The 22504-nt window shown below is 47.8% G+C and overlaps 1 protein-coding gene across 7 annotated transcripts in view; it reads right to left on the reverse strand.

The window, feature by feature from the left end:
- COBL (cordon-bleu WH2 repeat protein) overlaps positions 1 to 22504 on the reverse strand; it is a 294288-nt gene that overhangs the window by 5798 nt on the left and 265986 nt on the right. For all 7 annotated transcript variants that reach the window (XM_017868611.1, XM_017868606.1, XM_017868609.1 and 4 more), the window contains 4 exons: positions 13021 to 13118; positions 9896 to 11775; positions 8682 to 8801; positions 7258 to 7521 (listed from right to left, as the gene is read on the reverse strand). In XM_017868611.1, coding sequence (XP_017724100.1) covers positions 7258 to 7521; positions 8682 to 8801; positions 9896 to 11775; positions 13021 to 13118 — 2362 coding nt within the window. The remainder of the gene's footprint in view (positions 1 to 7257; positions 7522 to 8681; positions 8802 to 9895; positions 11776 to 13020; positions 13119 to 22504) is intronic.

Genomic DNA, 22504 nt, shown 5'->3' on the forward strand with positions numbered 1-22504 from the left:
GTGGTGGTGGTGGTGGCGGTGGTGATGGTGGTAATTGCTGGTGATGGTGGCGATGGTAATCGTGGTGGTGATGGTGGTGGTGGCAGTGGTGATGGTGGTAATTGTGCTGGTGATGGTGGTGATGATGGTGGTGATGGTAATTGTAGTGGTAGTGGTGGTGGCAGTGGTGATGGTGGTAATGGTGGTGGTGGTGGTGATGGTGGTGATTGTGCTGGTAATGGTGGTGATGATGGTGGTGATGGTAATCATGGTGGTGATGGTGGTGGCGGCGGCAGTGGTGATGGTGGTGGTAATCATGGTGGTGATGGTAATCGTGGTGGTGGCAGTGATGATGGTGGTAATTGTGGTGGTGATGGTGGTAATCGTGGTGGTGATGCCAGTGATGGTGATGATGGTGGTGGCAGTGGTGCTAGTGATAGTGGTGGTGATGGTGATGATGATGGTGGTGGTGATGCAGACCTTGCCCTGTGCATGCTCTCTCACACCTCCCTTGCATCAATCTTACAGATGAGAAAGTGAAACTCCAAGGCCCAGAAGAACTGGGAGGGTCGACACAACTCGGGTCTGTCTGACACTGGGCACACTTGCCCTTTTCCCGATGCTCCTCCATATCCCTCTCTTCGCTAGGTTCCCTCGGGCCCTCTTCCTGAACTCCCATGGCAGGGATTTAACATCTACTTCAAGCCTGTCCAACCCTTGGCCTGGGACCACTTTAAATGTATCCCAACACAAATTCATCAACTTTCTTAAAACATTATGAGGGCGGGCGCAGTGGCTCACACCTGAAATCCCAGCACTTTGGGAGGCCAAGGTGGGCGGATCACCTGAGGCTGGGAGTTCGAAACCAGCCTGACCAACATGGAGAAACCCCATCCCTACTAAAAATAAAAAATTAGCTGGGCGTGGTGGCTCATGCCTGTGATCCCAGCTACTCGGAAGGCTAAGGCAGGAGAATAGCTTGAACCCGGGAGGTGGAGGTTGCGGTGAGCTGAGATCGCGCCACTGCACTCCAGCCTGGGCAACAAGAGAGAAACTCCACCTCAAAAACTACATATATATATATATATATGATTTGTTTTGTAATTTTTTTAAAGCTCATCAGCTATCGTTAGTATACTTTATATGTTGTACAACACAATTTGTCTTCCAGTGTGGCCTAGGGAAGCCAAAAGATTAGACACCTCTGATCTACTTGTACAAACACAGTGCTCCACTTAGCCAGATGCTTCCTGAGGGCCCCACTTATTAATAGGGGGAGTGTTACAGTCTGAATGCTTGTGTGCTCCCAAATTTCCGTGCTGAAATCCTAACCTCCAAGATGGTGGTATTAGGAGGTGGGACTCTGGAATTTGATGAGGTCATGGGGGTTGAACCTCATGAAGGGATTGGTGTCCTTATCAAGGAGGCACCAGGGAGCGTGTCTGCCCTTCCATCACGTGATATGACGGGTAAGACTCATGGAACTCATGATGTGGAAGGAGAGGCAAGCACGCAACAAAAGCCACACCAATTGCTAGAGAAATTAGAGCTGTGGTTTGCATTATGAAGGAAAAATTATGGGATGCTCTATTGGGAACCTAATCTAGACTGAGGGAGGCTTTCCTTCTGAAGATGTGAGATTAATCAAGGAACAAAGGGATAAGTCAGGAATGAGCTGGTCAAATGTGGGGAACAGCTCTGGAGGAGAAGAGAACAGCATTTGCTGGCCCTGAGGGTGGTCACTGCGGTAGGTGTGCTTCTCCCAACATGTTCCTCCCCATTCTACTTGCAGAAGAGGCAGCTGACTCAGTAGAGCTGCAACAAGCAGAACAGTCACATGCAAAGAGTCTGCAAAGACAGAACTGACCCCTGGGTCTCAGGACAATTTCACATTAACCAAAGCATACCACAGGTTTACATTAGGAGCAACCAAACCCAGGGGTGATGCAACTGTACTTTGAGTCACATTCACCTACTGATAGAAACTGCTATTCCCTAGTCACAGCAAGTTGGAGTTCTCCAATGCACATGTGAGGACCTGGGGCTTAGATGAAAGGAGAGTTGCTGTGTTTTTTCTCTTTCCTGGTTTGGGGCCTCCTGTTACTTTTACATGTCTAATCATTTCTCACAAGGTCTATGGTCAAGGCCAAGTGTCATGACGCGTGTGGCCTGCGTCAATTAATTCCTGCCATGGGAAAACAGGCACCTGAGGGCCCAGACAAGAGACTGGAACTCAGTTCAGTGGGATGTTTCCCAAAGCAGCCAGGAGCTGATAAGGTGTCTGGGCCCAGCAGCAGCAGGATCTACGGAAGGGCTGGGAGAAGTCACTTATGATGTCTGTGCCCCATTTTCGCACCTGTCAAAGGGGAGCTATGACCTTGACTTCCAGGAAGGTGTTGGGGTAGATGCTTGCCCTGCTGCCCTCCTGGGAGGAAAGATCCACAGGTCATCGGGATTAGCCTGTCCCAGCTTCTTTTGAAAAGTTTCTAAGGTCAATAAAAGACTCCGCACCCCTGCCCCCTTCCTCTGGCTGAGAGCTCCTGAGGGCACAGATGATGCTTCTTTCGTCTATCACAAGCAGCTCCGACAGTGCCCGGACCCTGGTAGGTTCTCCGGAAATGCTTGTGGAATGAAGCACTAGACATGAATGTTTTAAATATACACATGGATTAGGAGGGTACTTGTTGTACATTCCAGGCCTTCTGAAATAATGCATTTAAAACAGATCGACAAAGATAGTCAGACGCATACAGCTTTGCCTTTAATTTGAACGCAGGGCTGAGTGGAAGCAAGTACTGAGTGTGGGGTGGGGTAGGGGCAGATCTGAACACTGCCTTCAGGAGGAGTGGGTGTTCCACCGAGGAAGTGGGTACACATGCAGCCGAGCTGCAAATGCTCTTATTTGGAGCTGGAGGAGAAACACAGCTGGAAGTTTCTCTGGCAGCCACAAATACAGAGGCAGAGACATTATTGAATTCACACCATGAAGGCAAGTGTAATTTCAATTGCCTTGAAAAATGGCAAAGTCACTGTTAAGGTAATTATTCCTCCTACATCAAATTTACCCTTTTGTATTTGATCATGGGCAGCATTACTCCCAATGTGAACCTTGTGTATTACAGGTTGGGTGACCAATCACCCAGTTTGCCTGCGACTGTCCCAGAATACCTTCCCAGCATAGCTGGGCACCCTCATTAAAAGGAGGAGGCTGCACTGCTATGGGGAGGAGGAGAGCCTGCAGATTCATGCACTGCAGTGCTGGCAAAGCCAGGGACACCCCTCCATTCCAGGATATGCTCCCAGCAATGCTGTTCTGGAGCCCTCGCTGAACACCCAGAAGAAGACCCAGGAAACTCTACATCTACTGAGAACCTATGGAGAACCGATGAACACTGCACACAGCGGGAGCCCCTGAATTTACTGTATTTTCCTCAAGGTTAGCATAGCTTTTAACATTTTTCTTTTTTTAAAAAATTTCATTTATTATTATTATTATTATTATTTAATTGATTTTTTTTTTTTTGAGACGGAGTCCCTTGCTCTGCCGCCCGGGCTGGAGTGCAGTGCCTGATCTCAGCTCACTGCAAGCCCGCCTCCTGGTTCACGCCATTCTCTGCTGCCTCAGCCTCCGGAGAGCTGGGACTACAGCGCCCCACCTCGCCCGGCAGTTTTTTGTGTATTTTTTTTAGTAGAGACGGGGTTTCACTGGTTAGCCAGGAGGTCTCGATCTCCCTGACCTCCGTGAGATCCGCCCGTCTCGGCCTCCAAAGGCTGGGATAACAGGCTGAGAGCCAGCGCCCGGCTCATTTTATTATTTTTTAAAGAAAAGGATCTTGCTCTGTCACCCAGGCTGATGCAAGTTCAGTGGTATGATCATAGCTCACTATAGCCTTGAACTCCTGAGCTCAAACAATCCTCATACCTTCACCTCCCAAGGAGCTGGAACTATAGGCCCATGCCACCACACCTGGCTCATTTCTATATTTTGGAGAGATGCGGGTCTTGTTATGTTGCCCAGACTAGTCTCAAACTCCTAGCTTCAAGCAATTCTCTCGCCTCAGCCTCCCAAAGTGCTGGGATTACAGGTGTGAGCCACTATGCCCAACCAGCATAGCTTTAAAAGTCCAAAAGGTGAAATAAAACTAAATCATAAGAGGCAAAGTCCATATAATGTGATGTTCGCATGCCATGACATACACCAAAGTGCATTTACTACAAAGACAATATAACCTCCAGGATCCATGCATAGCAGAAAAGTGTCATCTAACCAGGCTTGTTAAAAAAATTGTAATTCATTTCCCGAATCGCAAATGTTTCCCATGACCACAGGTCTCCTTTCAACACAAATGAGCAGACAGGGCAAACTGCTAGGAAATGCAGTTGGTTAATGCCTTCAAGAGAATGAATCGTTGGTCCAGGTGAGGCCACCTTGGCCCCCTGCACCTGAGTCTCACTGATGAATGCTGAACAGAGGTCAGGAGGGCAGGTCGATCACCCAATTCCTGTCCTCCTAGGGCAGGCTTCTTCAGCAGATTTTTTTGTGGTTCTGTGATAAAGAGTCAAGTGCAGGAAGGCTCTGGGATCACCGGGCATGGTAGTAATAATGAGACTGAGGGGAACGTGGTTTCCAGCGCAGGACTCAGCCGAGGAACTCAGGGCCCAGCTTTCAGCCCGGGAGCATCTTGTAAATGGCGCGGGGCATCAAAACCTCAGAAATGCCACATAAATATTAATTGCCTAGAACTTTCCAGGGTGGATAAGGCAGACCACACGACTCAGACTAATCCAAGAAACAATCAAAACCTGGACTTTTGAATGCCCTTTGAAGCAGCTGACAGATGGCTGAGACTGTGCGAGAAACACAAGCCCGGCTCCCGCCCTGGCCAGCACTTTATAGCTGCGGTGACCTTTCCCTCCAAGCATGCCCGGGCCTCGCGCGGCACCAACGCCCACGGCCTCGTCCAGGCCTGGCCTCTCTCTCTCTGTGGCCTGTGCATTTCTCCTCGTTTTCTGTCTCACAGCACAGCTTCCTCTGTTCTTTTGGGCTAGTCCCAAACTTATTTTTTTTTCCTTTCTGTAAGGCAGAAGAACGCATTCTCAGAAGCCAAAAGTCCTAGTGTTAAATTTATCTCCTCCACTTGCTGTCTGTGGACCTTGGACCAGCTTTCAGCTTCTCAGGGCCCCAGGCCCTTCATGACTCTGCACAAGATGGATAGGGTAAAAGAAAAAGATGCAGAAACCAGTCACTGAGATGAGTTTTATAAAGCAGTAAGTACAGTGTGCGGTCATGGCCTTCACGGGATCCTAGTCGGTGCAATTCAAAATGCATGAAAGGCTCAAATGAGATAGACAATTGTCTCCAACCTTAATGTAAAGTCACTTGGAAAGCATTGGAAAATTGCAGATTTGTAGGCTGAAAAATATGATTCAAGATGCAGATGTCCTATGGACTTACATTGAGAAACAGTTTTAGTAGCTCAGAAACGTACCCTGGGATCAGTAGAGTGACAGCTGATCCCAGCCGCACGGCTTCAGACTCCTTCAGAGAGCCTACCAATGACCAGCCCTTGAAATCGGTGGCTGTCATGTGTGTGGGGCAGAGAGGATGTCTCGGAGCTGCACCTCAAGAGCCATCTTCAACAGAATTTGTGCTCATTTTTATGACCCCTATTTAGCCATTCACCCCAATTTCTTCACTTTTCCCTCATTTTACATAAGTACTTACATTCATCAACACATAAATTCAATAGGAATAAAAAAGCATAAAGAAAACCAAAGAGCCTTAAGTAATTTTTAATTGCCCCCCATCCTGAGGAGATGGCATAAAACTTGCCACATCCCTTGCCATCTGGGTAAGGAGATTTTTCTCCCCAGTATCTGTGGGTGGGCTGTGCATTCAGTGATGAGTGGCTAGCATCCTTGCTGGCTGAGGTCTCAGGGCCACATCACACAGTTATGAATGCCTCACCCTCACACTACAAGCTCTGGGGAGCTGACCCGAGAGCCATCACAAACGGCCCCTGGGGAGCTCAGAGAGCCACTGAATCAGTGGGTGCTCAGGCTGTTCTTGCACAGGGAAACAAAGTTGTGACCTCTGGGTGTCCGTGGAGACCCATCCCTCGAGGCAGTACCTTTCACAGCAGGGCTGCCTGCGGGGTGTGGGGCCTCCTCTGTTCTCAGTGCCCTGAGGCTTCTGAGTGGGAGATCTGGACAGCTGTCTCTCTTCTCCATGGTGCCAGCAGTCCTACGTAAGAGTGGCTTACCCAGAGTCTCCTGGGTTACCTGCTCTCTACAGAGCACATAGCTTGTGACCTGGGGATGAACACTGCTTGTGCCCAAACTGATCCACATCTAAGTCCAGGCCCTGTGTGACCAAGCCAAGCGACTCACTCCTCTGAGCCTGGCCTACTTTATATAGAAAGTGAGGATAATCTTTAGCACTAACCCCTTGGATACAAGTGAAAACGTAAGCTTAGGATCTGGAAATAATCACTCAGAAAGTAAAATCTTTCTCCAGCCTCCCAATTATTAGCGTAACTCCTCACACTCACTAGGAATGGGCAGGGACAGAGGGTCAATCCATTTACTGAATCACGTCAGAATTGAAACAGGTCTCAGAAGCCATCTGGCCCAGGCAGCCCTTTAATCTGGGAATTCTATTGCAGGGGCCAGGTGGGCAGTAATGTGCAGACCAGCACAAGACCAAACTGTGAGAAGCTGGGGAGAAAGCCGGGGAGATCCAGAAAGTGCATGCTCTGCCCAAGGGACTTCAGATTCCATAACTGTCCAACATTAGGCTGGAATGCAAGCATGTACGAGTGAGTGAGTGAGTGAGTGAGTGAGTGAGTGAATGAATGAATGAATAAGGCTGGAGGCTTCCATGCAGGCTGAGGGCCATGAATTTGTGATGTGTGCTCTGTGGGGCCCCAAATGGATGACCTTCCATCCTCTCTATGGACCAGTAGAAACCGTGGGTTAGGGTGGGACTGCGCTGGGGTTACAGTGGGGTTTAGATTCCACTTGTCACCGTCACCAAGGAACTGAGGACTGGAGCCGGCACCTACCATGCAGGAGGCTGACTTCCTCACCCGCGGACGGGAGCCTTCACCTGCCACTCTGGTCAGTATATGTGAGCGACACAGCAATGCCGGCTCTCTCCCACCCCACTCCCATGTGACCGCCCCACGGCTCCTGCCCACAGGCAAGTGTGTCCCTGGATCTGAGCCGCACCTCCATCCCTCTGGCCCCACAGAAATGTACACGCACAGTCGCCATCACCTTTCTCAGTCTCGCAGCCCCTGTGCCGGAGCGGATGGCATCCATCAAGGCTTGCCTTGCGTCTACGGTGTTGCTGGGGGTGCCTGTGCTGCACCTGGAGGCCGTCCTTGGTGCAGAGAGAGCCTGGGAGGGTGGAGGAGGTGGTGGGGGCACAGCTGGAGGGGGCGGAAGGCCAAGATCTTCTAGCAGAGGACTTTCTGAGCCCTGTGCAGAGTGTGCGGCGTCTCGGAAGCTCCGGAGCTCCTCAGAGGCAGAGGATGCCACCTGGCAATGAGATGATTAAATGACTATTATAGAGTGAATGTCTCCCAAAATTCAGGTGTGAAATCCCAACGCCCAAGGTAGTGGCATGAGGAGAGGAGGATTGGGGGTGGCTAGGTCATGAGTTGGAGCTCTCATGAATAGGATTAGCGCTCTTATACAAAAAAGGCTCCAGGGAGATCTCTCACCCCTGCTACTATATGAGGACGCAGAGAGAAGGCACTGTCTATGAACCAGAACGTGGGCCCTCACAAGATACTGAATCTGCTGGTGCCTTGATCTTAGACTTTGAGCCTCCAGAACTGTGAGCAATAAAATTTTGTCATTTATAAGCCACCCAGTCTGTCAGATTCTGGTATAGCAGCCCAAACAGACTAAGGCAGTGACACTGTCCCCAAAGGTTCTGAGAGAGCAGCACACGGCTGATTATCTTACCCTTGGACCTGAGGCAGTTCTTTTGCAATAATCCCAGGAAGTTTGTCCACTTCATGGCTGAGACATCTGCCCCCATGCTCTGTCGGCAGCCAAGCAACTGATCCGAGAGACCAGAAGTTGGCAGTCCTGCCTTACTGAGAACTCTCTGACCTCATGACTCTTCTTGGCATATAAGAATAGACATAGAGGCTGGACACATATATCCAACCCATTAATGGGGGCAAGACATGCACTCAGAACCTAATGAGTGATGTACAAGTAGCATTGTTCCTCAATTTCTGTGCCTGGAAACTAAGACGAGACCATTCTGCCCTAAACTCAAGTCCATATTGGCTCCCGAGGTTGTGCAAAAACCAGCGCTATATTCATGCAACAACTTTTTTCAGGGTGTGCAGTGGCTCCAGTTCTGGTTGTCCAGTTAGTGAAGCCTGGAAGCCATGCCAGCTGTCCAAGTGACTCCGTTCTAGGCATAGGAAGGAATTGTGCTTCAGCACAGGCTGAGAGAGTGTCTGGAAGCTCTCACTGCTCCTTGCCATGGCTGCCCCACACTCTTGGAGCAGGGTTTCCACTCCAGTGTCTCAGGCAGGCTGGGTTGGCCACTCTAAAGACGGATGGTTCACTATGCACTCGGAAGAACAGAAGCTTCTGCAGCCACCACCCAGGTGCCTGGGGAGAAGGGGTGAGTGGGTTTGACCTCCTGGCACCATGGAAGGCCCTTCACCTCTTACCTTCCTCAGGCTGCAGGTGCCGCTGTGCTCGCGGATAGCTGCCAGCAGTGCAGATCGCTCGCCCTCTGCCTCCGCGTAGGACAGTTTCACTGGCCTGCCCTCCCCGGTGTGTTCTGCCGTCTAAAATATTAACAGTGTCACATATTTCACTGAGAACATGGAGAAATGCGAACTGTAAGGCAGCGCATGAGAAAACCCACTCATGGGACAGGCACGGTGGCTCATGCCTGTAATCCCATCTACTCGGGAGGCTGAGGCAGGAGAATTGTTTGAACCCAGGAGGCAGAGGTTGCAGTGAGCCATGATCGTGCCAGTGCACTCCAGCCTGGGCCATAGAGTGAGACTCTGTCTCAGGAAAAAAAAAAAGAAAGAAAATCCACCTACGTCAGCTGAGACCTATAGGGTCAGTTTTACACCCCTGTCTATGAGAAGGCACACATAAGAATCAAAGGCTGCCTATCTGGGGTAGTTTCAGCGCATCTGGGGTAGTTTCAAACTGCCTCTGAATGGCAGATCATTCCTGTTATCCATCCTAGCGTTCCAGAGCTGATGTGTGTGTTTACATCTTGCAGACCCAGAAGAGAATCCATGGCCCCCACTAGCTAGTGCCTGACTTTGGACTAGGCCCCTTGGCCTCACTGTGCCTCAGTTTCCTCATCTGCAAAATGGAAGAAATATCTCCTTATTATCAGCATTGGTGTAGCATGCAAATGAGATAATACTTGTGGTATGTTAAGTGCCTAGACAGTGGGCAAGTCGTGTCCTAAAATTACTCCTGTGTTACTGAAGAATGACAGTTTGCTGTTGCTACAAATGCATATGGGAAAGAAGTGGCCCTGCCTGAACTTTCTCCCCCGTTTCATTGTTCAAGGATGAGCATACGGATGGTCCTGCCCCTGGCCTCTCCACTCCTCTGGCCCTGTAGATGGACATCACCGGCTGTTACCTTTCCCACAGGGCAGCCAAGGGCCTGAAGTCAGTGTGGACTAGTCTCACACCCATCCATTTTGTCCCTTTAGTAGTTCAGTACAAATATCTGGAGGCAGGGAATTCTAGTTAAAATGAAACCTGTGTGGTAAGCCTCAGTGTTATCCTCATCCCGTCTCTCTCTCTCCGCTTTATTCTGAGACTGAGACCAGTGTACTGAAGTGGGCAGGTGTGGAAGGCCTGCCCAAGACCTCTCTGCAGCCTGCCCTGGAGGCTGCCATCCTCACCTTGCGTAGCCTGTCCTTCCCTCCTGCAGAGTGGATGGCTTCCATCAGGGCAGAGTGCAGGGATGTGTCTTTTGGGACTGGTCTCTGGACAACAGGTTTGAATTTTTTCTTCGGCCCAAAAATACTGGGTGGCCAAATACTGTCTGTTTCATTTCCATCTGTAGAGAACATACTGGGCTTTTCCTCTCTTTCTAGGAGAATGTGGCTTTCTGTGCCAGACCCTTCTGGAGGATGGGAAGGCTCGCCGCGGCCTGGGACATGCACAGAGCCATTGGCCAGCTCCCTGTTGCAGGACTGGGCATTGGACATGTGTGGAGGGGGTGGGTCTGTACCATCAGGTGCGTGTCTGGGTTCAGATGCTGAGTTGGCCTCCTGGTTACTTGTGCTTTGCTTTCCACTGAAACCACAGCTCTGTCCCACAGAAACACCATCCCTCTGGGAAGACTGAACCAGTGAAAAACAGGAGCTTCTGTGGATAGCAGCAGGTCCATCCTGACTATACAACTTCCTGTATGGGCTGCTGACCTCCCTGCTAGGAGGGGCTCCCACTGCTGAGTCTTCCCCATGGTTGTCAGGAGGAGTGACACAGGGCCGCTGGGCACCGTCCTTCCAACCTTGTGTCTCTGAGTGTGGGCTGGAGGTCCTGTCATCTTTCACAGTTACAGGTGGTGCAGCCAGCACTGGCACCCTGCCTGCATAACCCTTCTCGGCATGACCGTGCGGCCTTACCATGTCAGCATGGACTTTCGGGGGTCCTATGCGCTTGGCAATGGCAGAGGCCACATACTGGCTGGATGTTCTTCTCTGAGGCTTGAGAAATGTGACTTCTGTGTTGTGAGTTGCTGGCACCTTCACGTGACCCATGCCCACGGTGGGGGGCTGGCTTCTCCCCTCCTTGAGGGGGTTCAGGCCCTCATGGTGGGCAGACTGCTGCTGGGGCAATATTGGCTTGGGGTCTGCTTGGAGTCTGCTCTCTGGATGCTGTGTCTGGGTGCGCACAGGCGGGGAGGAGGGTCCCCTGGCAGAGTTCTCCAAGGGCCGACCCAGGTGCTTTTCCACAGAGTTGCACCTCCAGAACTCTTTGACTTTCCCAATGGGCTGAGATTCTGCTTCAGGCACAGACGAAGACAGGGAAATGATCCTGATGCCGGCGGTGTGGGGATTCACCAAGTTCCCCAGCTCGTCAATCTTAATGGCGCCAGTGGAGAGGGACACGTCTCTGTTGTAACAGCGCATCTCTGACTTTGGAGGAATGATTTTATATGTTGTGAGGCCGTGCTTCAGTCTGTAGCTTTTCCCTGGGTTTTGGCCTCGTTGGTGCCATGATGCTGGTGCCAGGGCAGCGTTTTTATCATTGCCCTCCTTTTCATTCACTGGTTGGGAATTCACTGTCTCTGTGGCCTGAGTCCTCTCCCCGTCAGCACAGCCATGCACTTTGTCTTTCGCTTTTGCATTTAGGTTGTCTGTGTGAAGATTCGAAGCAAAAGAAGTCACCCTAGGTACCATTTCCATTAGATTTCCATCTTTACAGATGTTGGATAAGGCCACACGGATTCCTTTTCCCATGTCATGGGAAGCGGCGTGCAGGGCAGGTACTTCCTCCCTTGCCTTTCCAGGGGGCTGGCTGTGCTCAGCCTGAAGTGGCGCCAGGGAGGCTCTCCTGCTGGTAACACCCTCCAAGTCGAAAGACCCAGCATTGTTGTTTCTATTGGAAAACAACCCCGAATCCACAGGATCATCTGAAACTTCCCCTATGAATGTTACTGGGATTGCATCTGTGTCGCCATGAGGGACCATGGCATCCTGTGGGCAGTGGTTGGATGTACCATGGATGGAGCTGGTAAGGGAGCTGGTGTCGGTTTCATAGCTGTCTTCCATTTCTGCAAAGAGGGACAAACACAAATCACAGATGTTTCCCACGCCAATTACTTAGTGTAATTGCAGCCATGACTTTGATTTCCCTGAGGTTACTTTTGAATACATTATTTACATATGTTTTAAAATATTATTTGGGTTTGTAATCTACATAATATGCCTGGGGCCAGAATCTCAACTTTCATTACTCAACACAGCTGTTTGCAGATCCATGATGTTTCAAGGCAAGGTATTCAGTTACAACGTGCTGCCAACATCCTTCACTCCTGGGCAACAGAGCGAGACTCCGTCTCAAAAAAAAAAAAAAAAAAAAAAAAGTTGATTTCTAGATCCAAGCCTCTGGAAAAACTGTCTCAACATAGAAACATGAAAGTGAGTTTTGGGTTTTGACCTCCATGTTTCTCATGTCCACTAGAAGCACAACAGAATCCAGAGGACCACGGGCTCTAGCTTTAACTTCTTAAGGAAGCAGATGACTAAGTCTTGAGTATCTCAGAATTACTATGGCTCTTCCAAGCACCAAATGATGCAATGGTCATGGGGTCAGAACCTGTGGGACACACCATGGCTGATTCAGATTTTTAGCTCTGTCAACTATACATTCTCAGGACAGGAAACTGAAAAGTGAGTCAGACAAAAACAACTTGTCAGTTTTGCAGTCTGTTATCTTCTCTCTCTTTTTAAGGCATGATAAATATCTAATTTTTAGTTTATTTTCAACATATGCATTGGAGAAAATAACATAGCTGCTTTGTTTGAAAGATTCCCTAGCTGTTTACTGCAATTATTTGCCATCTGCTTTGGCCTTCCAAGTATTATTTCCCCAAAATATATTAATAAAATAGCAGTGTCAAAAGGCTGAGTATTTCTCATTGAGAGAGATGCCATATATTAGCAAATCAAGAGAAGTCTTAATGAGGAAATCTGTTTATGTTTTTTATATAAAAAACCACCCTTTTTATTCTTTAACATGTGCAGCATACTTTTTAATGCGCAGAATTAGTATTATTCAGAGCACACTGTAAGCAGCTGTCTGGATGTTTCCAGGTACTGCTTGGCGGCCCAGATAAAAAGCAGTCTACTGGAAAACTGTGTGTGTCTCACATCCAGGCTTTCACCAAACTGGCCTGGAATTCCTTTCGAAGGCTGTTTCCTCACATAGATACATCAAAGTATGCTCAGAGGAAGTTACTGTTGGCACCTACTTTCATGCAGCATAATATCAAAGTAGTACATCAGGTGGTTCTTACCTTCCAGGTCTTCATCAAGTTCTGCAAGGGTTTTATGGAACTGTCCAGTAATTAATAGGTCTTCTTCATCATTTGAGGCTGTGGCAGCTTTTTCGGTTCTGGGGAAGACCAAAGAGAAAGGAGCACTCATTTCTCTTACTATTGATTTAATGTACTCCTTTCCAGGAATATCTGAGGATAGAACAGCTCATACTCAAATTCAAGCAGTCACATACTCACTGTACTGCTGCTGTCCTCAGAACTATGGAGACGCAGATTGTTCATGGGTGTGTGTGTCCCCCGTGCGTGTGCACAGGTGTGTGAGGGATGCAGGTGCCATGTGTGCATGTGTGGAATATATGTCTTGTATGTGGTGTGCATGTGATATATGGTGTGTGTGTGGCCCCAAAGTGTTAAAAGTAACCAAACCACACACAGCTTTCATTCACTCTGCAGACTGAAGTCAAAGTTTTAATTCCACTGCACAAAAGACGGGTTCATGTGATCCAGGATTTGCGGGCATCTCTGCCTTGCACTACAGCAAGTTCCCTGCACCCGGCACCTGGCAAGAAGGAGTGAAGCCATCTGGAGGCCAAGCATGTGCACGTGGCTGGGGGCTGGTCCACCTCACCTTGACACTGCACAGCCTGGCTGTTCCTCGGCACTTGGGCATTTAAGTGCAGCATCGTTCGAGGTCCCAGTGATAAAGGCTACCTACCTCTGGCGCAGGATCTGCCTGCTGTTAGGAGGCCTGTGGGGAGGGCTGCATGGAGGAGGGTTTCCAGAAGTCCCACCAACTTCATAAGCTCAGCCTCCATTTGTGTCCACCCTAGCAGTGGCCCAACCTGCCATACTCAGAAAATGAGAAATTTCACTCCCTGGACTATAAATGACTTTTACAGACTCTATGTTTACTTTGGCTTAATTTCTACCCTGGGTAGGTGACAGGAAGCCTGATAATGCCACTTGCAGGGGCAGGGCTTGGGGGCTTGATAATGCCACTTGAAGAGCTGTATTCCCTGGGATCTTGAACTGGGACATAAGGACAATGAGGATGGCCAAAAAGCCTCACAGCAACAGTAACAGGAATAACCGCTCCACCCTTGACCCTGCAAGCCCCTTCCCAAGGTCCCCTCTCAGACTCAACAGGAGGAAGCTCCTAGCAGCGTGAGGCCTGCCTGCATGCCTTTGTGCCAGCCCCCGAACACAGCTCTTTTGCACAAATTATCTTATTATAACCCTCACAAACAGTTTTTCAGGTAGGTAGTGTTGCTGTCACTATTGTAGAGAGATGAAACTATGTACAGAGAGACTACAGAGCTGCCCAGGTCACACTGGCATCCAGAACCAGGCCTCCTGCCCCAAAGCCCAAGAACGACCAGCTGCATCTGGGGCCACAACACATAATAATGTGGCCCCTGTGGCACGGGGCAGCCAGGAAGATGTCAACCCGTCTGCTCAGAGAGCCGGATCTGGCTTTATTTGCGTCACAGGGACAATGGCATCTGTGAGACAACTGCTGCCAAAACAATTTAAAAACTGTCTTTGCAAGGGCTCTTGCCTCTATTTTCCTATTGTGCAGAAAATACAGAGACATGTCTATGGCAATTGTCTGTCTTCAGTGAAAGCTGAAGGTTTGTTTCCCGCTGATTGTTAAAAATTGAGGACCAATTTCCATCATTGCATTGAGGACCAATTTCCATCATTGCTAATCAGGCCCAGATAATGATGCATGAAATAAGCTTTGCACAACCCTCACGTAGCAAAGTTTTTATTCTGATAAATGAGTCTTTCTTATTTGGTGACTATGTCCATTTGGGAGCCAGGAAGTGGCTTCCAGATTAGTCTCAGCTAATGTCCTCTGACAAGCTACACAAAGGGGGCTGGTTGGAGATGTGTGTGCATGTGGACCCATTAATAAGGACCACAAGAGGTGCATGACTGTCTTCCCTATTACTTTTGCCACGGATTTTAATTATTTGAATGCACTTTACCAAAGTTGTGCTTTTCTCTTTCATGAAACGTGATGGTTTAAATATATTTAAATTTTAATAAAATATATGGCAGAGAAAATGGAAATTGCTATATAAAAGAACAATCTGAAATGGAAAACAGATTTAAATGCTTGGAAAGATGGAAAACTTTTAAATGCTTGCTCTTAGTTTAGGATGCTTAAAGCCCAGCCAAACAAAATTACAGACATACTTTTACTTCAAAGTATTTGCCTTCATTTTAAAGTATGCTTGACCACGTCACTCACTATGAGACACGGAACATAATGATATCACATAATGCTATCAATAAGAATTAAAAAAAATGTAAGATAAAAACTCCACTGATTCTACCATTTTGCAAAATAGCAAAACAAAACAAAACAAAAACCCACCCCAAACTGATGAAGATGTGATGAAATCTGAGAGACCCACACTTGTTGCTACAGGTTTTAACTGGAAAGCAATGTGGAAATATATATCAAAAAACACACAAACAAAAATCACTTTATCTTTGTAAGAACTTTGGCCCATTAATCTCTCTTTTAATAATCTGCCTTAAGGAAACCCAATAGAAGGAAAAATACAAATACAACAATGTTCATGTTAGAATTCTAGAATGTCCAGCAGTAGGCAGTTACCTAAATTATTACATATACATTTCAAAGGGCATTAAAATCAGTAAATATGATGATCATCAAGTCTATGTAGAAACACAGATCCATGCTTATGTTTGCATGTTATGTGAAGAAATCAGCACACACATATATAGAAACATTGTGATAATATAAAAATAGCAAATACCTTTGGACAAGGGGGAGATAGAAATCTAGGCAAGAAACCAACCAGTGTGACTTAAGGAAAAGGTTGAATTAGGATGAATATTTTGCCTTTTTTCTTTAGAACTGTGCTTGGTTGAATTCAAAGCAGCTTGAGTGATAGAGCAAATTTTTAGCCAGCAAAATTTAAAAGGATAATTTTGTCCTTTAGTGAACAAGAATTCTTTCCTGCAAAAGAGTTTGCATTCTTCTTACACTGCACACAGTTAAGTACTTTTATTTTGTTACTGAGTGCCTAGCAATCCTAGTGTGTGGCTGTCAGCCTGAAACTGTAACAGAGAGGATGCACAAGGTCTGAACAGTCTCAGCCCTTCAACACCTTCCTCCTCCCAGGCTCTGGGCTCCCTGCCCTTTAGAAACAGCAGAAGCCCAGTTCCAGGCACTTGGAGCTGCTTCTCAGCTGGTTTCTCCCCTATCCACCAGTTACAGCTGCCTTTCTGGAGTCTGGGGACCCTGTGCTCAGCCCTAGTCCTTCATCCCTGTGTTCTTTCCTGTCCAGCTCCCTCCCACCACTGGCCTCACTTGACACTCTAGAGGTTGCCCTGGATGCTGCTGCTTGGTTCCAGGCTCTGCTGGTACCTTGCATCCCACCTCTGCTCCAGCTTTGCTCCCCGACACTTCAGTGTGGGGCTGGCTCCTTGGGGCCCTGCTTGCCCTGAAAAGAAAGAGTGGACATGAGCTAGGAGCTTTCAGCCTGTGTGCACCGTGGAGTGAGGGAAGGTCTGGCCACCAGGCAGCCAAGGACCTTGTTTGGTGTTTCTCCTGAGGCTGCCAAGCTCTTGGCATCTCTGAGAGAAGAAAGAGGAGCAGCCTGCTCTTCTCTTGATGCAATACAGGGCGGCTGCGTTCTGAGCATGTATGAATGGATTATCTAGCAAAAGCCAGAGCCAATGGCAATGTAGTGATTTTATTTTCCAGTGTAAAAAAGCAGGAGGGAGAGACAGCAGTATTTTCCTTCCTTACTAGCTCCCATCTACTTCTCTCCAAAGGGTTACTAATGGATTATAAACATTCCTCTCTCTTTGCAAAATCACCAGATTTATGCCCTTAGTCACTGGGCTTGGAGGCCAGCTCTGTGTGGGCTTAGCAGGGGAGCCCTAGGTATGTGTCCCTAAAGACTTAGCAGTCAGCAAGAAACACCAGCCTCTGTTAGCTTAAAGTAAACCTGCCCAGATGCTTTTTTCCCGGGCTTCCTTTCCCCCCAACACATACCCCAATCTTTAGACATGTTCCTTATTGACAGTTTGTTCTGGCTTAAGACCAAGAAAATAAAATGCAAACAAACACAGGGCAGACATTTTGATACCAGGCTGCATGTGTTGAGTAAGTATTGCAGAGTTATCTTCTTACACGGAGGTGGGGACTCTGCAGGGAACATGAATGTTTAGGCTATTGTGGCATGCGATATGGGGGATACAGCTCAGCACCGGCAAGTTTCAAACCAGAGTCTGCCCAGGAAGTGGACCTGCGTCCTTGGGCCCAGCCTCTTGGGGTGGTCGGAGGGTGACAGGCTGACCGATCCACCCAGCCGGGTGTGTGCAGGGCTTGCTGAGCCTCTGCATTCACACCTCAGCCTCCAGCAAAAACAAGAACTAGGGGCAGTCACATTCAGTTAGTGCCAGGAGCCAAAATCGCTTTTTGATTTGTTGTTTTCATTTGCTATGAGTGAGAATGGGCTGAATCTGACCAATCTGAAATGTACAAGATGGGTTCATTGCACATGAAGTCACTTTTTCTTTTTGATGAGGCTAGAAGAGTTTCCTTAAGCAATTTAGTACAATGGCAGAATTAATGAAATAAAAACAAGTCTAAGAGGAGAAAGACGTTGCTTTTAGGTAGCAATCCAATTTGCTAATGACAACCAAACCAACCCCTGTGATTTCAAAATGATTACTTGATAAACTAAAGGCAAGAAGCCTGGGAAAACATGCAGTTGATGATAGTCATATGTGCTTAACCTTCCCGCTCCATTTGTAGATGTTCCTGTATTAACAAAGCTTCAGAGTCCTGGAACAATGGTGCCCAATACAACATAAGCCACACGTATAATTTAAAATCTTTTTATAATAATATTTAAAATGTATAAAGAAATAGGTAGAATTAATTTTAATACTCTAGTGATTTCTGCAAATAATTAATATAAAATTATTTTATTTCTGTACCAGATTTGATGTATATTTTACACTTACAGCACATGTCAATTTGGATCAGACACTTGGCAAGCACTCAGCAGCCACACACATTACTGGACGGTGCAGCTCTCCAAGGTCTCACACATGTTTTAAACACTCCTTTGTAAATGCAGTCACAAAGTTTCAGGGTTCTAGAAGGGGTCTGAAGTGTAGAAAATGTTTCTAAATGATCCCGTAGCCACAAAGTTGTTATGCAACCCTCTCTCTGTATCTGAGGAAAGGGGCATTGGTTCTAGGATCCCCCATTGATACCAAATTCTGTGGATGCTCAACTCCTTTGTATAAAATGGCATAGTAGCTCGGTGTGGTGGCTCATGCCTGTAATCCCAGCATTTTGGGAGGCCAAGGTGGGCAGATCTCTTGAGGTCAGGAGTTTGAGACCAGTCTGGCCAACAGGGAGAAACCCCGTCTCTACTAAAAGTACAAAAAGTAGCATGGTGGCATGCACCTGTAATCCCAGCTACTTGGGAAGCTGGGGCAGAAGAATCGCCTGAACCCAGGAGGGGGAGGATACAGTGAGCCAAGATCACACCACTGCACTACAGCCCGGGTGACAGAGTGAGACTCCGTCTCAAAAAAAAAAAAAGAAGGCATACTATTTGCACATAATCTATGCACTCTCACACAGTCATGAGCTGCATACTCACCTTTCAGTCAACAATGAAGTTTCAAGGTTCTAGGTGGTGCCAAATGTTTCTGAATGCTCCTGTGTCACAAAGTTTCTGCACCCACCAAGTTTCAGAGGTTGGTTGGTGTGATCTGGGTCCTTCTGCACCTCTCACTACAGGCCCTCAGTCCCATAAGGCTCCTCATAGCCACAAGCCTGCAGGTAATGGCACAGCTCCTCATAAAGTGCTTCTGCAGCCATCATCCCCAGCATGCACCGAAAAGTGGGGGCTGAGAAGGAATGTACAGGCTTCCAGGCTGAAATGGGACATCAGGCACTCCAGGGAGGCTCCCTTCAACTGGAGAAACTACACTCTCTACCTTTGGTGGCTCTGCACATGATTACAGTTTGGCCTTACCGTTAAAAAAAAAAAAAAAAAAAGGCCTAACACCCACTTATTCAATCTCTCTCTTTTACTCCTCACAGCATTCCTGTGGAATTGATGTTCCCAAAAGGAACCCTAGAACTCAGATTTTCACAATAATTATACACAGTTAGATATTGCCTGATTACAGCAAGGCTGCTTTCAGAATTCAAGAGTTTATAATCAGTGCTAGTTCCACTGTTCCTTCCCTGCAGGTAGGAGGAGATAACAGTCTCCTCTACACCCCCATCCATCTCTCTCTCTCTGTTTCTCCCTCTCTCTCACATACATACACACATATATATATACACAAATACATGCACACATATGCATGCACACATATATATGTGTCTATTTATCTTTTTCAAACATGTTATAAATAAAGAGGAAGATGATCAGAGCTAGATACAAGTTACAAAGATTACCTAACAAATCAAATTTCTCCCCTTCCTCAGTCAGTTGTACGTAACAATACCTGCAACAATAACACCAGGTACCAATCGCTGAAGGCTAGCAATGTATCAGGCACTATTGTAAGGGGAAGTAGTGCATATCTCAATTTTACTGACCAGGAAACTGAACCAAGAGGTGAAGCCACTGGGCAAACCACTGCCAGCCATGGGCAGTTCCTTCCCTAAGCAGTCTAAATGCAGACTCTTCAATCTTCACATTAAGTGACTCTTTAAGTATTAGGAGCATTGGCTGGGCTCATACATAAGGGACAGATGCCTGTCATAAGAGTCTGTGGGAATGTAGACCATGGCAGAGCTGTGTGTGAGGCACACAGGTCCTTTCCTGAGGGCCATGCCCAGGTGTCCCCAGAATGAAATGCAACCACCACATGCACACTTCTGTTATTCCTGTTCAGCTCTTGGGCTGAGCTCTTCCTTAGGAGTTTCTTCATTGGCTGTACTATGTTGAGAGGAAGACTCTGGGAGTCTGATTTTCCCTTTACAAGGTCAAATTTCAACTGAGATTTATTTTGCAGTGAAAAATTATAATCGGATACAATCAAATGACTTGAAAAACATATTCTTTTCAAATTGCAGCAGCACATATAACATATTCCTATTATTATTATTATTATTATTATTTGAGATGGAGTTTTGCTCTTGTCACCCAGGCTGGAGTGTAGTGGTATGATCTCGGCTCACTGCAACCTCTGCCTCCTGGGTTCAAGTGATTCTCCTGCCTCAGCCTCCCGAGTAGCTGGGATTACAGGCATCCGCCAGCATGCTTGGCTATTTTTTGTAATTTTAGTAGAGATGGGGTTTCACCACGTTGGCCAGGCTTGTCCTGAACTCCTGACCTTAGGAGATCTGCCTGCCTCGGCCTCCCAAAGTGCTGGGAGTACAGGCGTGAGCCAACGTGCAACATATTCCAAATATTACCAAGCATTCACACTTGCTCTTCTTAGAAGCACGGTATTCCTTAGACTCTTCAATTTAATGCCTTGGCTCCAAGGACACCAAATGGAGCCCACCAATGCTGCCACGTATGAAGCAAGGGCTGCAGCAGCAGTGAGGCCAGTCGAGCCCCTAAATACAACTGCACACAACCCAAGCAGTGAAGATGCCACTGAACCAGGACAGTTTTTAGCTGTGGCCAGCCCAATATGGCTCTCTCCTTGGACAGGTGGCAGAGCTCTTGAGGAAATGGTGTTTGCCTCCAGCTTGTCAATGTGTGAACCCAGGCATCCCTAGCCAAAGGAGTCTAGATGATTCTGACCTTCGTAGGGTGCAGAGAAAGGAGAAATAGCTAAGAAAACTAGAACACAGCGATGTAGACCTTACACACTTGGGTCTTCCCAGGTGATGAAGGGTCTTAAGGCTGTTCCCAAACAGTGTTTAGTGAATACCCAAATAACAGAGGGGTGGCAACAGAAGACACTACTTTGGCCAAGTTGAGAAACCATGAGCAATCCTCATTTTCCTGATGACTGGGACTGCAGCAGAGACTTTCTGCAAGCTGAAGATGTCTGGGGCTATCAGGGACAGCTTCACAACCTATCCAACTCCACTCCCAGCCTAGAGGCCTGGCCTTGCCAGCCAGCCAGAAGGTGACTTCTGCTTTGCCTGAGCCCCTAAGGCCTGGCATTCAGAGTGGATGGAGAGGACTCATGTCACAGCCAGGTCCTACCTCTTCATCGTTTGCCATGTAAGATGAACACGGGTTCTGGGAGTACAAATGGACAGCTCAGGATGAGTTGTGGAAACCAGGTATGGGGTCATCCAGGGTACGGCCAGGAGGCTGGGCTCGGGGACCAGGCACAGGGCACCAGGAATGGTGGTCATGCCCTCGCTGGGCAGCCTCCTCTTGATCAAGGTTGGGTATGTGTTTTAGGGGCACAATGAAAGAGGAGCTTGAGGTGCCAACTAGGGACGCTCTGCCAGGCTTTTGCTCACACTGCCTGTCAGAAAACCTCCTCTTTGCTATCGTTTCTCTCAACCGCCAGAGTCTGAACATGGATGCTGCTGTTTATAGTGTTCTGATAGGGTTCTTCTGTGCAGGTGGCCAAGGTGAGGGCCACACCCCTGTGAACAGTGGTGGTTTCTGCGCTCTCACGAGTTCACCTTGAGTCTGGGCTGTCAGTCCCGAGGCATGGGTCCTCACTGTAGGGATCGTGACCACCCGACCAGTCTGCTCCATCAGGCCACACCTGAGTTCTGCTGCCGGGGCAGCCCCCGCCAGCCCTGCCTTTACCACCCCTGTGCTGCCTCAGTTTTCGACAGGGTTCACTCCAGATATGAATGCCAAGCCTGTCCCTGGAACACACTATTTTCATCAAAACAGGCAGATTCTCTCTTCATTCCCAACTTTATGTGTGAATCGATATTTTTCAAGCACAGGAAATACCTGAGTAGCTGCAACTATATTCCAAAGTTGGCGAATAGGCAAGGAAAGTAATCTTGTTTGTCCCAAAAAGAAGTGGAACAATCGATGCAGCCTTCAGTCTTCAGAAGGGTGTAAGTCTGGGAACAGGCCACATCCAGCTTGCATATGTGTTCCGTTTCACCCTGAGTGCTTGAATTGGTTGCCAACATTTACAATTTGGGAGACGTTACATAAAAATCCAGATTTCTGGCTTCTCTTCAAAAACTGGCCACACTGGGTCTGTAACCCACAGGGCAACAGTTGGACAGAGGGAGCAGGGCTGCTCTCTTTAGAGAAAGCATGTGTTTTCCACACTGCCTGTGGTCTCTCATCTGCTGAGCCTCCCTCAACCTTGCCTAACCACTGCCTTGCCTCTAAGGCATCCACATTTGCAACCCTTGCATTGCATGGGAGGCACTGCTTTGAAGTAATCCTGAAATTTATTGAAAATCATGTATTTGGGAAAAAAAGTGATATACCATGCTGAAATCTCTAAATATGTCTGATTTGTCAGTTGAGATAATTCCTGTAAGAAAACCCAAAAAACCTCAAAATGGTGCCCCAAAAAACTAGATTCA

The sequence above is a fragment of the Rhinopithecus bieti genome, unplaced genomic scaffold (genome assembly GCF_001698545.2).
Source record: "Rhinopithecus bieti isolate Rb0 unplaced genomic scaffold, ASM169854v2 scaffold_3527, whole genome shotgun sequence".
Lineage (NCBI taxonomy): Eukaryota > Metazoa > Chordata > Mammalia > Primates > Cercopithecidae > Rhinopithecus > Rhinopithecus bieti.